The 15,680-nt window shown below is 34.5% G+C and overlaps 2 protein-coding genes across 2 annotated transcripts; both read right to left on the bottom strand.

Moving 5' to 3' along the window:
* Positions 1–1,640: 1,640 nt before the first annotated feature.
* PFK4 (phosphofructokinase 4) lies at positions 1,641–7,112 on the bottom strand. The gene is made up of 14 exons (XM_011078132.3): positions 6,619–7,112; positions 6,474–6,520; positions 6,284–6,323; positions 6,130–6,192; positions 5,842–5,979; positions 5,275–5,433; positions 5,148–5,201; positions 4,999–5,067; positions 4,254–4,383; positions 4,121–4,161; positions 3,631–3,855; positions 3,100–3,148; positions 2,361–2,515; positions 1,641–2,128 (listed from the first exon to the last, which is right to left on the bottom strand). Exons 1-14 carry the CDS (start codon positions 6,892–6,894, stop codon positions 1,964–1,966), a joined length of 1,611 nt encoding a protein of 536 aa, XP_011076434.1. The 5' UTR covers positions 6,895–7,112; the 3' UTR covers positions 1,641–1,963.
* Positions 7,113–7,589: 477 nt separating this feature from the next.
* LOC105160652 (lipid droplet phospholipase 1) lies at positions 7,590–12,529 on the bottom strand. Its single transcript, XM_011078131.3, has 11 exons — positions 12,085–12,529; positions 11,614–11,681; positions 10,762–10,832; positions 10,402–10,644; positions 9,706–9,869; positions 9,535–9,590; positions 9,377–9,429; positions 9,182–9,299; positions 8,125–8,222; positions 7,906–8,037; positions 7,590–7,809 (listed from the first exon to the last, which is right to left on the bottom strand). The coding sequence occupies exons 1-10, from the start codon at positions 12,222–12,224 to the stop codon at positions 7,966–7,968; spliced, it is 1,083 nt and encodes a 360-aa protein (XP_011076433.1). The 5' UTR covers positions 12,225–12,529; the 3' UTR covers positions 7,590–7,809; positions 7,906–7,965.
* Positions 12,530–15,680: the final 3,151 nt, after the last annotated feature.

Genomic DNA, 15,680 nt, shown 5'->3' with positions numbered 1-15,680 from the left:
GACTTCAAAACGATAAATAAATGTAAGGTGAACTAAAGAATAATCATTTTATTGAACTATATATTTTCAAAGCCGGCGAGGAACAAAAATATTTGTCATCTTACCTCATACGTTTGTTAGGTCAAGTTATATATATATATATATATTAAACAATAATATATTATTTTAAAATGAGTTTTTAAACTGCTCTGACCCTCAATCTTTGGAAATTTGTGAAACAACCCGCCATTGCTTCTTGCTGGAAAATTGACATGAAATAAGAAAACAAAGAGACAATGAAAATGACTATTATATTGTTGTATAGTATATTATGAATTTGAACATTACCTACAATTGAATTTTCATCGATAATCTTAATCTTTCCCTTTCTGTTAAATAAATAACGATTAATAAATAATTGTTTGATCGTATCATTCTCAAGACCAATGAGAATTTACTTTTTTAAAGAAAAATGAATTATTTTGATGGCCGAATAATATCAAAAGGCTTATATTACGATATGTAATTTTAATTTATAATTTCTCTAAATTGCTCTTTCTCTCAAATATTTTGGAACTTTTTTGCTTGAACATATTATTGTTAATAGTAAGCAAAAATAAGTGTGTTGAAAGTGAGGTGATCAATATGTCGAGGCAATACGAGGTGACAGTTAAAAAACCAACATCGGAGCGTCCACTTGTAAGCCAAGGGCAAGAAAACACATCATTCACCAAGGAGAAGCGCAAGGCTCCAGTAGACAAGGAGGAAACCAAAGCGGCCGAGGACAAGCCTAAGAGGAAGAAGGTTGAGAATAGCAATAAGATAGAAGATGCATGTCGTTACTCCCATGAGGAAAGGCATTGGAAGAGGAACTTACTTGCACTCTCCAAGGTATCTTTGTAATGGAAGTTAACATGGTAGCAAATACCACTTCTTAGGCATTAGATACCGGCTGTGGAAACTGGTAAAAGTTTGTTGGTGCGATCGAAAATATAAAACATAAAGAAAAATGACATCAAAAAAGGAAGGGGAGAGAGAGACAAGATAGAAATATTGATTAGCTTGATAGGTACATTTTAAATAGATAGTAAAAGTACGGTATTATATGAAGTATTATTCTTCAAATACCATAATAAAACATATAACACATGTACCCAAGATTTTGTATGAGAACCCATGAACTATACCATAAACCATATTCTCACTTCTAATTCTGAACACAAACTACTCCCCTTTCCGCTAAAACTTCACTATAAAGTACTTGCACTTTCTCCAACAAAAGTATAATATATTTATCTAAAAAAAAATTGATATTATTAAAAAAAGAAATAACCAATGAAAATTTTCGTGAGAATATTTTCACACTATTATTTATATAAGTTAAATGTATATACTGAAATTCCAACGATCGTATGAAAAGCAAAAGCCAAAGAAAGATTGTCCATCTCCAGAAAAAAAACAATATGATGTACCTAAACAAATCAAAGAAGAGAGCACACCTGCAGACTTTTAGTTGCAAGTGGGGGACCCTCTAGAACAACTGGTTGCAGGATTTTCTGTCCCAAACATAGTTTACATGGCCATATGAGGTGTTCCCCAGCTAAAATACTCAACTACAAATTATAGGACCATTATCACACAAGTGGAAAGCCTCACCAACGGAAAAGAAAGCTATATCATTTTGTTTCTGACATTTCCAAGTCACATCAAAATAAAACTGTTTAAGAATCTCAGATGATTTCTCCTTTGTGTTTTATTAGATCAAATGGGAAAAGCTACTCTATCTACAAGCATCATTTATGCATTCATTTCACATTTGAAAAAAGCATCCATAATAAACTACTGCTACTTCCGGTACTATTTGTTTTATGTCGGTAAGAGCCTGAATATGAGCAATTTCTCGACGTACCACAACGTAAAACATGAGCAGTATGGACACTCAACAAACACCAAGAGGTAACAGCCAACAATAATGGCACGTATTCTATATCGAAGTAATCTTCATACTGTTGATCTCATCAAAGATCTCCGCATTAACTCTTTCCTGCACAACCTCACAACTCAGAAAACTAGGTTGATTTGTGGATGTAAGAAGTCGAGCCCACATTCGGTCTGTCAATTTCACCGTATTTTGTGTCTCTGTTACTCGCTGGAAATACAAACCCACAAAGTTAACTCTAAGAACTCAAGTAATTACATTGTCAGGCACAAAATGCACGAGCAGGCCATCTAAACATCTACCTAATCCATTTGTCTTTAGTAAATGTACACATATTTACATATATATATATATATCTATTATATCCAAAGAAGCATGACACATGCATACTATATAGCTTTCGTATTTAAAGATAGTATTATATATCCAGCGAAGAGCTTACATTGATTGGAATATAGGCATGTCTGCTGTTTACAGGCCCAACAGTGAAGCCAGTATATCCTGCCATGGCTCCATGAACGGCATTTTGAGCAAGAAGTGTGCAGTAGATGTTATCCGATGCATTACTAGGAATTGCTCGAATCATATATGTAGGATCTGCAGAAGCATTTCATGTATCAATTGAGAAAAAAAGAACTTGGAGAGGAAAATAAATGCTAACGCAACTATAATTTCATCATATTAGACTTAAAAAGTTGGCCTTATGCAACCATTATTCTCTCAAGGTGGCGAGAGAAAATTCACCCAAATACAAAGTTGAGGAGCTTCCAAAGCTTTGTGTAAATTAACCAGTTCATAAAAGTAACGGAATTTAAGAATAAGATCATGAGAATATCTCTATATGTGAATAGTAAAATATCGAGAAGTCCTGATTAGCACATGGTTCAGACATTGAAAATAATAGCACGGATGAACCCAAATTTTATAGCTTAAGCTTGCTTTCACAAACTCTCATTCATGATGCAAAGCATTACAATATTTAGGACAAAAGAAAAACTAATTTTCACCTTTACCATTCTCAGTCAATATGCTTTCGCTAATCTTTTGAAACTTTACCCAGTTAGATAAAAAGGGGGATGCATAATACAAAATGACAAACCATATGATAAGTTGTGTGATAAAATTGGCTCAATCGAAAGCATCCCTACCAAAGTTGATGGAAAATCATGAAAACATATTACCTATATATTTCATATTGATTGCCATCTTCCGCACATTTGTGAAGTGATCCTGGAAATAAAACAAAAATCCAAATTCAATAGCAGGAACTAGGAAAGAGATTGACAGCAGAAGATCTTAGCATTAAATCCTATTACCATCACAAAGTACAGCTAATACAAATTGACACGTTTCTTAAAACTAAATAGCAAGATATGACAAAATTCCTCAAATATTCAGCTTTAACAGAAGATCCAAGGATATCAGTGGGGGAGAAGGTCATGTGGCAATCAAAATTTATTTATTAGGAACAAGATAAATCAGCACAGGAATATGATATCGCGGGAAAGTGAATGGAAAGAATGCATGTTTGGCAATAACAAAACCATGAGACAGGGAAATCTGCAGTGTATAGATTCATATCAGCACAATGAAAGTTAATTAGTATCAAGGTATAAAGAGGAACTGCCAACTAGAAGAATCTACATATTGAGCTGTTAATAATGAAAGCCAAAACATTTGAAAGAGAGGAAAATTGTAGATCTCCAAGATACCTTAATCTTTTGTGTTAACCAGAGGCCAACATCCAAAAGTAACCGGTTCCCAGATGCATCTTTTTCAGCAGCTGCATGCCAGCTCTGAGCAACATATTCCTGTCCTGCACCCTCAGCCAGCACAATCACCATATGCCCATTTTCCTTGAGCCTCTCCTCAACAAACTCAAACAGCCCACCCTGCCCTTCCAAATAGAATGGGGACTCGGGTATTAAGCAACAATCCTGTCACAATCCACAACCTGTAAGGAGACTTTGCAAAGTGCAGTCATAATATTTCCAACATATTTGAAAAGCCCTACAATTAAACCAGTCAGCATAAAAGATAAAGTTCCAATCAGTGAGGAGAATGAACAAAAAACTTGAAAACATCTAGTAATACTTGTTTCAAATATACTCGTAAACAAAAGAACAATACGCATAAAGACAGTTCTACGACAGATATTCATATATTAAAGAACTAGAAATGGAGGAATTTGATGTTTCTTACCACATCGCGACTCGCCAATGTTGCATGCATAGCAATGAATCCTGAGGGAAAAATACAAAAGTCAATTAGAATTAGACTCAAAAGCTTGTGGAAGAACAATTAGCTCCTTTTACACAATGCTCAATCACTTTACCACTGTAGCGCCCCATAAGCTTCACAATTCCAACTCCATTTTCCACGCTCTCAACCTCCACATGTGCAGCATTTATGGCCCTCTGAGCCTCCTCTACAGCAGTATCAAAGCCAAATGATTTGTCTATCACCTATACAATCAGATGCAGAATCAAGCTTGAATTGAGTGTAAACAAATTTATGAAATGAAGAAAATAAATCTGTTGCTAACGAATGTCACACCAGAATCCAGTAACAAACATATGCATCCGCATTCTACACCTCAGGTCTTCTACAGTCTTTTGCCAACAAGGATGAAAGAAATTTCATAATGCACATACATGCCACATCAGCTTAAAACATGGTGAATGAAGTGCCGGTAAAAGAAAATCCAAAAATTGGTTAACCAACTTGACCTACGGGCTTTCTGCATTTATCTCAAAAACAGATGCAAATATCTGCCTTTTCAGATTCCCCAGCCATAACATGTCTGCCAATACAAAGGCTGCAGAATAAACAACTTATCCCATAATCTTGCCATTTCCCCTATTCATCAGAGATAGAGAACTTCAGTTAAGTAACGTCTTTTCTCATTGCAGGTTTGGTTTAAGCCTTTCATTACCATTATCTGAACAAGTGAGTACAATCAATGTCATAGGTAAAAGAAAAATATTACAAATCTAAGCGCAAGCAAAAAGCATCAATCCAAGTATCTAACTGTAGATAATATGCACCACACTGACAGAGATCTTACTGGGAGAACTTACAGCAATATCATTATCAATTGTCTTGGGAATTCCAGCTACTGCCACTTTAAGCCCACGCCTTTCCACTTCCTTAAAGATTTGCAGACATCACCTTAGAAATACTTAAACAACCATAAAACAGGAGGAGAAGATATAGTTTCAATGATCACCTTATAAATTGCAGCTGCGCCTTTTTGAGTACCATCCCCTCCAATTATGTAAACCTGGTAATCTAAATTATCTTCAAAAACTTTTTAAATTAATAAAAACACATCCAGAGAAAAATACGATATTCACCTGGTTTATTCCCCGATCCTGAATATTGTCAACTATCTTATTGGTATCATGACCTCCTCTTGAAGTTTGCAGGAAAGTTCCACCACGTTTATGAATATCATTTACAGATTTTGAAGTCAACTGGATAGTATTTTTTGAGTAGAACCCTCTATATCCTCCCTGAAAATTCTCATTAGCATGATTACCGTATTCTTAGGTGCAACAGAAGACAACCAGGATGTTAACAGGATAGTTATTTACTTGGATATGATGCTTAACCTTGAGTTTCAAAGATTAAAAAGTGAGGCAAGGGTGGTTTTACTATTTGCACTATACTCATGAGCAGCATGAAGCAGAAGAGACCATCCTTGGTTTAAGAAAATTAAACACAAAGAACAACATTAAAAATCTCCAGGTGTAAAATTAATGGCCACAGAGCTAAGCTATCCAACAACAATAGGCAGGGTACATCAATGGATGGCATTAAAGTTAAAAAAGAGCTTTGACATCCAAGTAATGATAAACATAAGCAAACCTTTTACAAACTAATTTTAAGTAGATAATGAAAGACCAAGTTACAAATCTAACCTGAATTCCAAGGACCCCATTTACTCCGTACATGTTACTCAAACCACAAACTATTTCCCGCATCACTGTATTAATTCCAGGGCATAAACCCCCACATGTGACGATACATGCACGCACTTCCTCTGGCTTAAAGTACACCTAAATTAAAATGAAAAAAAATACATTTCCATGAAGAACATTAATATATTTGCTTCTAGTAAACACACCAGTTATGTCAAATAGCCCTTTCAAGGAACATATTGCATCTTTTCTTTCTTTTTTTTATTTAATAATCATTCAATATCATACCTTTTCACGGGGCCCTGCACGCCGAAAATGTATTCCTCTGGGGCTGTCCTTCTGAACAACAATCTGAAAGAAAAATGTGACCTTTTAATTGACTATATCTCAACAAATACATAAAATCTTGGGCATAAAAGTTGCTAGGGAAGAGTGACTTTACCTTCTGTGCCACCATATCTTCAGGGCTCACAAATGTTCTCCTATGACAAAACAATAAAATATAACACATTCAATGAAGCATGTTATTCATCGCGAGAAAAGGGCAAATACATTAACTTCCAAAATAAATAATACTGAGAAAAGCATAGTAGTAAATACTTAATTCTTTTTGAGGTAAAATGTTGACTTACTTTACGATGGCATAAGCTTGCGATTTCTTCAACGGACTTGGGTATGACTGGAAATCACAAACAATACATATGTATATGCTCCGGAATTCCACATCTTACAAGTTACTAATGAGATGAAAGGTAATGATAACACTACTAAATTTACCGGTAAGTCAGGGAGGAAATTGGTTAGGTGCGGGACGTCTTCGAGGACGAAATCGTCATTCTGCTCCCCCTTCACATTGACAGCGCCGTCGGTTGAGGCTCGGACTTTGGTCAAACAGTTTTGGCGCGAAATCAACTTTCTCCCGAGAGACGACTGCTTCGTGATGCCAAGTTTCACAAAACTGAAAGAAGAAACTGAAGCGAACCTTCGCGTAGAAGAACTGGGGGGCCACGAAACAGAGAGAGAATGAGAGGCGGAGGTGAGGGTGGTTTCCATCGGCGACGGAACTGAAGAGAACCGGAGTTTCAGCGACGGCGGCGCGCTCGTGCGACTTTAAGAGACGATGGAGATGCCGTTGCGAGAACTGCACCGAACCGTAGGGAGTAAGAATTTTCAGAGGGAACCAATGCAATGAGCATTTGAAGTTTGACCAGAGAAGCTTCGTCCCCTCTACGGTGACGGTCGGATGCTCTTTTCTTTATTTTCACTTTTTTTGGGAACTAAAAATCGCAAATCCACCTTACTAAATATTTATTATATTCAATCAATAATAATTGTATATATAAAAAATTAAAAAAAAATAATAATTTACATACTTCATGAGCCATTTACTTTTTATACGTGGAATAAATAATTGATAAGACCCTTTATGACTTAAAAAACGAGCAATCAAATAATTTGTAAAAGTAGTAAGAAGAAAAATTATGAATTGTCATCAAAAGATTATATGCCTAAAAGTTGTGGTAATAGTAAGCTAAGTAACATAATTTAACATTTTTAGTATTATAATCTCTGCATGACTGCACCTTTGATCACTAAATGATTCTTTGCTGATATCGTCCAACATTATCATTTCAAAAACTGGGACAGCATCAATCCTAACAAGACCCCAACAATTTCGTCAAAGATTGACGCAAGCTCTTATTGTTGCGAGAGAGGTCCTGAATGCAGACTCAAGTTTTACCCTGTCCTGGCCCTCCACGGTTGTAACTTCTTTTATAAAAAATAAGCAACAGTTGCGATACTTATGAGCATATATAACAGTACATAAGATAGATCTCCACTACGGACCAGTTTATCAATCGATTTACAGTGGACAACAATTAATAGACAAAGTATCTGGCAACAATTACAATGTAGTAATAAGGGGATCTTCTCAATTTGCTTTGATGAGGCTAAGAAACCAGCACCCTGCACCGCAGATGAAATTTATGGGTGCTGTTAAACGTTGAAGTTGAGTAAGAGAAAGAAAAGAAGCTATATGTACATGGCGTAGCATTAGCTTACCTTCTAACATCGCGTGTAAGAGGCCCTTACATGCTGTAATTTGGGGCCAATGGGGCTCTCCTATAAAAGAAAATGATCAATCATGTGTTGTATAACGTCTGCACCTTCTGAGTGCATGTAATGGTCTTTGACCTGCATTTCGCATTTTTTAAGTAAGAACTCAACGTTTAAACGAGAAATGAGAAGTTGATGGTGTGGGCGGTTAATGAGAGAAGAGACCTGAATAATGCTGTGGGCAGCGAATTTAACCCGACTTCGATGGAAGCTTACATCCACTTTCTCCCATGACACGCGAGAAAGGCCAGTGACTAGTTCCTCTGAGTTCCATAAGCCAGAATAAGATTTTAGTTCGACATGGAATTCCAAGTTAGAAGCATAAAGAGATGGTGGACCATAACTGACCAAACAGGGATTCAATGCAAATGAATAAAACTTCAAGATAAAAAACAAAGGGAAGAAAGTTGAAACACCTAGGAATTCTGTTCATTGTGGTTTCTTCATTTACCCATGATGAGTCAGATGCACATACTCAAGCTACAGTGGAACTCAAAGAACATAAAAGTAGGGGAGAAATGGCAGACGGAAAAATTTTGATGAGAAGAACTGCACCAGCAAATGGACAGGTGGGATTGGTTGTTGCTGGTTGGGTATGAATTTATATTTATAATTAACAAAATTCTTATAAGCATCTTTTGGTTTGATTGAGCTAAAATGGGTCAACAAACTATCCCATCTGTGCTTTTAGGAATTTCAACTTCTGCTAATGTAGTTAGGAGGAAATTGGAAGAACTGGGAAAACTATAGAAGAAAAGGGAAATAGTTTAAAAGGCAAAGAGTGACGAAAGTTGAGGAAAGTAAACTCTAAATATGAGCAAATACATATCTATTTCCTGCAAGGTTGCTCCAACCACGTAATCAGACACCAAAAATAAGTGGCACAAGTGTATAACCGGAAAGAGTGAATTTGGTCAAAGTTAAGATGCAGCAGAGTTTTGCAAAAATAGCATATGAACGATGGCTTAGGAGATACCAGTGTTGGAGAATTTCCAGGCAAACTTTGAAACGAATGGTTTGGCTCAAGATACAAATTCGAATTAAATTTTTGCTCATGGATAACTAATCTGAAGATAATTAATCTGAAACATCAACCCAAAATGATTAGGGAGCTATACTTATCAAGAAGAGAAAGTAGAGAAGGGGGGAAAATTAAGGATAGAATAGCAGTAGCGAGTAAACTTTTTGAGTCACTCTGCAGGTAGAAAAGAAAATAGCATACCTTCCAGCTCATCCAGACCATCATCTTCTACTGGAGGCTCGGACTGCTCATTGTCATAAGCCTTGCAGCGCTCTTCATACACAACGTGCGGATACTTTTCATCAACAGAATCCTCCCACTGCCAAAACTCGAAAGTCATCCAAAGCAACAAGAAAATCAAAAGACTAATCACAGTCGGTATGGTGAAAGTAAGACCTTGGGCAGTTCACTATTCCGTCTAATTGATGATGTTCTCCAGCCCACAATATCTAAGCAATACTTGTTAGGAAAACAAGGGTAATACTAGGAGAACTGATCGAACAGGCTAATAGCACAAAGAAATGATAATAAATAAGGTCATAATTCGTGGATACGGTCATAGCCAACATTTGAGTATGCCACCCTGCGTTTGAATGATCGTAAAGCAGACCTGCATATATGAGTTGTAACAATTTTAAAAACACACATTGCATGCTTACTATATAGTACATCTAGACCTAGTTTGTAACCCAACTGAAAATAGTGATAGGAGTGAGTAAGCCTACATAAAAAGGCTTTCTTCATTATCTTCCACCATGCGTCTCAACAATGGAGGTTTTCCTTCATCATCATCTCTAAGAAAAAGATGTCGGCCTGTTCTCCTAAATATCCAATGAATAACAAGACCCGCGGCTCTCTCAAAAGCAGGTACCCCAAAAAGAAATGGTACCTAACAGATGGCAAAATCAAAGAAGTTAACATATTTCTGGTGACCAACAAAGTATTTACCATGATACTAGGAAATTAACTGTATACACAGATGAAATACTATGAACAAACTCTTCGAGTGGTTCTTCCTTTACTTAAGCAGACCAATAAGCTTGTTGCAACATTTCGATCTTCCTCACGAATAAGTTACTAGACATCAAAGATAATCTAATATGAAACATGAGACATCTAAAGTAAACACAATCATATTCTTTGTCTTCCTTGTTTTACATGACATAAATCCAGCGGACCGGAACCTAATTGTTGTGTCTCACTGCATTGGATGATCCCAACTATCTTCAAATTTGTGATCCAAAATGGATTCAATATGGATCTGTTTTTGTATCCAACTAAAAGCTCAAATTATTTAGAGATTCAAAATAGATAAACATGTGTATTTTAATTTGTAGTGCATGTCAATCATTCACGTTACCTGCTTAATCTATGACTACTAATCTAAATGGAAAGCAGTGAGCAAATAAAAAGGCAGATACCTGCTTATTACCCCTAGAACCAAGATGAGGAGTGGCAACAGTTATAAAGTTCATTGGTTGAAGATCAGCTATTGTACCCTTTGACTCTTCAGTAGAGACATTGGTTGATACTTCTTCTGCACTTCCTCCCTCTGGAGGTCTATATAATTTCCCAATAGCATATCTTGCTACAAGCCCCCCTACAGAATGCGCAACAAAAGAAATCTTCCTCAAGCCAGGCTTCCTTTTGATTACTTCAAGGACCTGGAATGCAGCTCAAAGTGAGAATCAAACCACAGTATAAAAGTCCCCTTCACAGTATGTTTTTCAAGAAATTAAGGCTGAAGAAATGCAGGGAATGTAGATCAAACTAAAATCAACCTCCTCAGCCAGTCGCTCACCCATTAAATCCACGCCATCCAATGTTAGCTTTGCAGCATTTCGTTCACTACCTGCAGACCAAAAAATACTTCATGGAGAAGCAGCCAAAAGAATCAACTGTAGTATAGTGCGCAGCACAACACAGCATATTCATCGATATCAGTGACATGAAATTTTTTCACCGATGCCAACAGAAGCAACTTTGTGGCTCATTTTTAAAGCAGTGCAATCAAAAAAATAAAAGCTTCACGAGTTCATGAAAATTCAAGCACCTTCTTTTCCTCAAGTAGCTCAAATTAACTATGAACTCTGTGATAAGTGGGCCCATTGCAATATAATGATCAACATCAAAGCAAAGAAAAGGATAGAAAGTAGAGCAATAATTTCTAAAAATTTAGACCCATGGGTGGAGATAATAATAAAAACCTTAAAAATCTTCCAATGGAATCCATCTTTCTCTATCTCCAAAAACTAAGGAGCCACATTAACGAATTTTAGTGATGATCCAGAATGAACACCCCAAAAAATAAAGTCAGACATTGTTGAATCCTAGTTGGAACTGAAAAGGTCACTTAAATGTCAAAATGTAAAGCTTGAGCACATAGCACGACATATATTCCATACGGCATGCCGGCAGATAAGAAAAGATAAACTTCCAACTGCAAAACTTTCAGTTGAAACATTAGAAGATACATAAAACTTCGGTTAGCATATGTCAAAGAAAGAGAAGACGACAACCAGACTACCTTCTCCTGTCTTCATCAGAAGAAAAGATCCCGCTTAAAAGGAATCAGATTACTATTACAGAATTCACACAAATACCAGCCAGTATATGCAGAAAGCACAACTTACAGTGAACGAAAACTTTGTCAGGAAGCCTCTTTACAAATTGCTCAGCACCAAATTTCCAATCCGATCCACTGCAATAACAGAATTATGAGTAGAAACAAGACTACATTTTCAAAGAAAACAAACACATACCAAAATCGTGAAGAAAAAGATGCAATGCAACACCCTCTTCCTGCTCTTTCCTACTTCTTAACCTCAATCACACGCGTAAAAGAAGAAACTTCTGATCATGCACAATATACAAGCTGAAGCAGCTTAAAATTTGGCAAATGACTGTAAAATAACTGACATTCTCGTAATTAGTATCGGAAAATTTCAACAAAATACTCAAGAACGGGACAAGATATGAAATCAACAATCGGCCAACGAAAGTTCCAATCTTTAGCTCACAATTAACTGAACTCCATAATATGAAGAACGGAGAAGAAAGTAGCAGACAGTGAAGCACAATCAATTTAATTCCTCAAAAAATACCTTCCAAGAATCCCGTGGACCATAACAACAAGATGATCAGCGGATGAAGCATCTGATTCTTTGCAACTGTAGACATCCTCCCCTCCGTTCCCCGTTTCCTTCGAGCAAACCCCACCGTCTTCCCGGACTCCGTTTTCCATCTTCTTCTTCTAGTTTTTTATCCCCCCTCAAATTAATAAACTTCGCATTCACTCAAGAAAATCCGAAAACTCAGGCAGAAATTAAAATTAAGATAAGTCAGAATAAACGCCTCAAGCAAGAACAAGATGTTGAATCCAAACACAACAATGTACACTTCTCGATTCTACTGAAAAGGGGTTTGAAAATTGACGAGAAGTAGTTGAAATTCAATGGGAAAAAGGGGGGCTCCGCTGCGAGGCGATAGTGTGAAGACGTGTCGTGACGGTGGAAATGTAAGCAAAGCAAGAGTATCCCACTGCACTACATATGCCTTTGCTTTACGGTTCGTACAATGACGAAATTTCACTCGGATTTTTACCTAATTTAAAAATTAAAAAAACTTGATGTATTTAGTTTCAAAATAAAAAAAAATTGATATATTTAGTTTTTGGTGTATATATTACTAATATATATTTATATATAAAGATATGAAAGTAATTTTTACACATAATAAACGCATAAATTCTACCCTATTATAAAACTCTCAACACTGTAAAAACCCAAATGATCATTTTTAAGAGAAGTCACTATTCATTTATAAGACTACTCATTCCATCTTCTCTCTAAAAAAATTCTCTCATTAGATTGAATTATACCTGAGTGTATTATCGTATCGAGGGTAAATTTTTCATTCCATCCCTTAATTAAAATCACTACCACATCAATCTCATAAATCCTTTATAATATAGGACTAAATATGTCGAATTTTTTCAATTTTAAAACTATTTTAAAAAATTTCATAAAATAAAACGATAAAAGTATTGAATCTTTATCCTATGATATTAAAAATATAATTTTATATTAAATTGAGTACAAAAACCCAAATTCAATTATAGTGAATAAGTCCTTATTCAATCGATTTATATAAAAGTATTATAAAAAATAAATGTGATTACGTCAAATCTCAATTACTTCAATTTACCCTTAAAAAGAAAAAGAGAAAAGCGTAAAAAATGAAAGATATATTATAGTAATTAATAAAAGAACGCTTAAAGAAGAGGTGGGCTTATTTATCTATTTTTGGGTGGTGCGAGTAGAGTAGACGGCACCGTAGAGAAGGCAGTCCGTGGTCGGCGTGCGTGCCGGATATTTTTTTATTCTCATGTCATAATACATTTTTTATCACTATTTAATTAATTAATTAAATATACCTTTGACCATGAAATTAAAATGAGAATCGAAAATTAAAATATTTATTTTAATTATAATTTTATTATTAGATATAACGATTACCAGTTAAGATTTCGATTGTATAATTGAAGTAGTTGATCGCGCCAGATCAGATGTATATATTCAAAACCTCAATCCGATTCTTCGATGGGACGACCTACAAACACGGGGCCAGTTCATTGGAAGCCCTTTGTGAGAATACTTCAACATTCAAGTTAGGCAGCAGATTATATAGTCCTAGGATACAGTTAAATGTATTTATATTATAATTAGAAAAAAAACCAAACTAAGGAGTATTGGAATGGGGATATTTGTGACTTTTTGCACTTATACGGTCTACACTTCGACCCTTGAGATGATGCCATGTGTCTAATCGATGGTTCCTCCTTCAAGATTTCTTCCCGAACGAATCGATTAAACTTAATATAGTTAGAAAACACTTAAGACGATAGCCATTTATAAAGGGGGCAAATATGTCTTCACACACTTTCCCATATCACTTCGTTGAATAAAAATATTGTGAAATAAAAAAAAAATATTTATATGAGTAAAAGTTTTGTATGAGACATTTTAAAAAGAAAATTAAAATCTTTTCGTTGACACAGACCAACTAATAAATAATTCCGAGTTTAGTAATTAAATAATTAAACAAATAGAACAAATAAGTAGTTTTTTCTTAATTAAATAATAATAAAGTGAACTTGTCAATTATATAGTCTACAAGAATTATTATTATTATTATTATTTAATTTGATTTTTTTTTTTTGGCTTGGCCCGGGATTGATTCTAAGGCCTGAACTTTTTAAAATTTTATTATAATTATAATTATATATATATATATATTTATTTCTTTTTTAAAGATTCATAGATATTTCGATAAAATTAACGATCGTTTAATAAATACCCTTTTTGACAATCGATTACAGAGGATATTTGTTAGACGATCATTAATTTTATGGGGTATTTGCATTTTCTCAAACAATGAAGTGGGTATTTATAATTATGAAAATATCAAAGAAGCTCATGGTAATTTACCCTACTTTATATGAAGTGTGAATGGGTCAAGATAATAACTTTTGTTGACAAAATATATACTGATTAAAAACACTCTCAAACATATTTATTTTTTATGCGAAATGGCCCTTTTTTCAATATTTTTCTATCAATAATATTTTATTCACGCACATTTAGAATTAATAAAAATTATTTTACAAAATAGTAATTATGATCAGTTATGTATTTTTTTTCTATTTTATATAATTAAATTATACACACGTATCGAGCAAGAAGTATACATTATTGAAGGGGCAGTGTTGGAAAGAAATTATAGGAAGCCAAAAATTAGGAGACAAAGACAATGTAGTAGGTATTGTTAATCTGAGTATGGGTCCTTGCCCTAATGGGGTAGACATTTTTGGACCATTTCATTTGTCTACAATCCTCATGCTTCTATATTTGAATTTTTAGTTCTTGACATATATAAGCAAATAATATTTATTTTTGGGTATGGGATTATTGTTTTTAGAATAAATTACTATGAGCTTTTTTTGAAATTTAATATAATTATAAATGTCTTTTATTGTTTAAAAATACCAATACACATTAATTTTTTATCGACCATCCAACAATTATCACAATTCGTTATATCTCTCTATTCTTTTATGGTGAACTGATCAATATGTCCTTAGAAACTATGACTTGTTCTGAATTTTTTATTGAGTAATTGGATACTTTTTTAATTTTCTTTTTTTAAATTTTGCATCCACCTCGTCCGATGTTTCTTCAAATTTTCAAATTTTTTTTAAAAAAAATATATTACAAGGCAAAATTGATAATTCCAATCTTTCATCCAAAGATTGCACAATTTCATCAAACATCATGAAGGTATTGATGATTTATCAAATTACGAAGAGATATATAATTAAAATTTCGGGAGAGCTTATTATAATTTTATCCTTATTTTTAATGCCCATGTTTGTTTCTTTTTACTGAAACCAGAAGACGTCGTGAATTAATCGAAATATTTGTAAAGTTAATTCAAAAATCGTGTTTAACAAATTAGTAGTCAAATTTCAAATTTCCGAGCGATTATCTTAATGATGTGACGTTTCTGACTTTAAATTATAAAAAATCAAAGTTTTTTTTTTGGTTGAATTTAGCAACAACTATACAAAGTAGGAAAATTAGGTTACATGAGGTAATATGTCTAATGATGAAATTGAAACGGAAACTCTTACTAGGAGATT

This window comes from Sesamum indicum, linkage group LG4 (assembly GCF_026168435.1).
Source record: "Sesamum indicum cultivar Baizhima isolate 11 linkage group LG4, ASM2616843v1, whole genome shotgun sequence".
Taxonomy (NCBI): Eukaryota; Viridiplantae; Streptophyta; class Magnoliopsida; order Lamiales; family Pedaliaceae; genus Sesamum; species Sesamum indicum.
The sequence above is the reverse complement of the archived record's forward strand: the minus strand, read 5'-3'. Positions and strand labels throughout refer to the sequence as shown.

Excerpts from the sequence above, each read along its gene's own strand:
- PFK4 (XM_011078132.3), bottom strand. The coding sequence starts at position 6,894 with ATGGAAACCACCCTCACCTCCGCCTCTCATTCTCTCTCTGTTTCGTGG. Across the intron at positions 4,384-4,998 it reads CAATTGATAATGATATTGCT|GTGATAGACAAATCATTTGG; the intron begins GTAAGTTCTCCC and ends CTGATTGTATAG. Across the intron at positions 3,149-3,630 it reads GGTTAACACAAAAGATTAAG|GATCACTTCACAAATGTGCG; the intron begins GTATCTTGGAGA and ends TTTTATTTCCAG.
- LOC105160652 (XM_011078131.3), bottom strand. The coding sequence starts at position 12,224 with ATGGAAAACGGAGTCCGGGAAGACGGTGGGGTTTGCTCGAAGGAAACG. Across the intron at positions 11,682-12,084 it reads GTCCACGGGATTCTTGGAAG|TGGATCGGATTGGAAATTTG; the intron begins GTATTTTTTGAG and ends CTGTTATTGCAG. Across the intron at positions 8,038-8,124 it reads CTGCCCACAGCATTATTCAG|GTCAAAGACCATTACATGCA; the intron begins GTCTCTTCTCTC and ends TGCGAAATGCAG.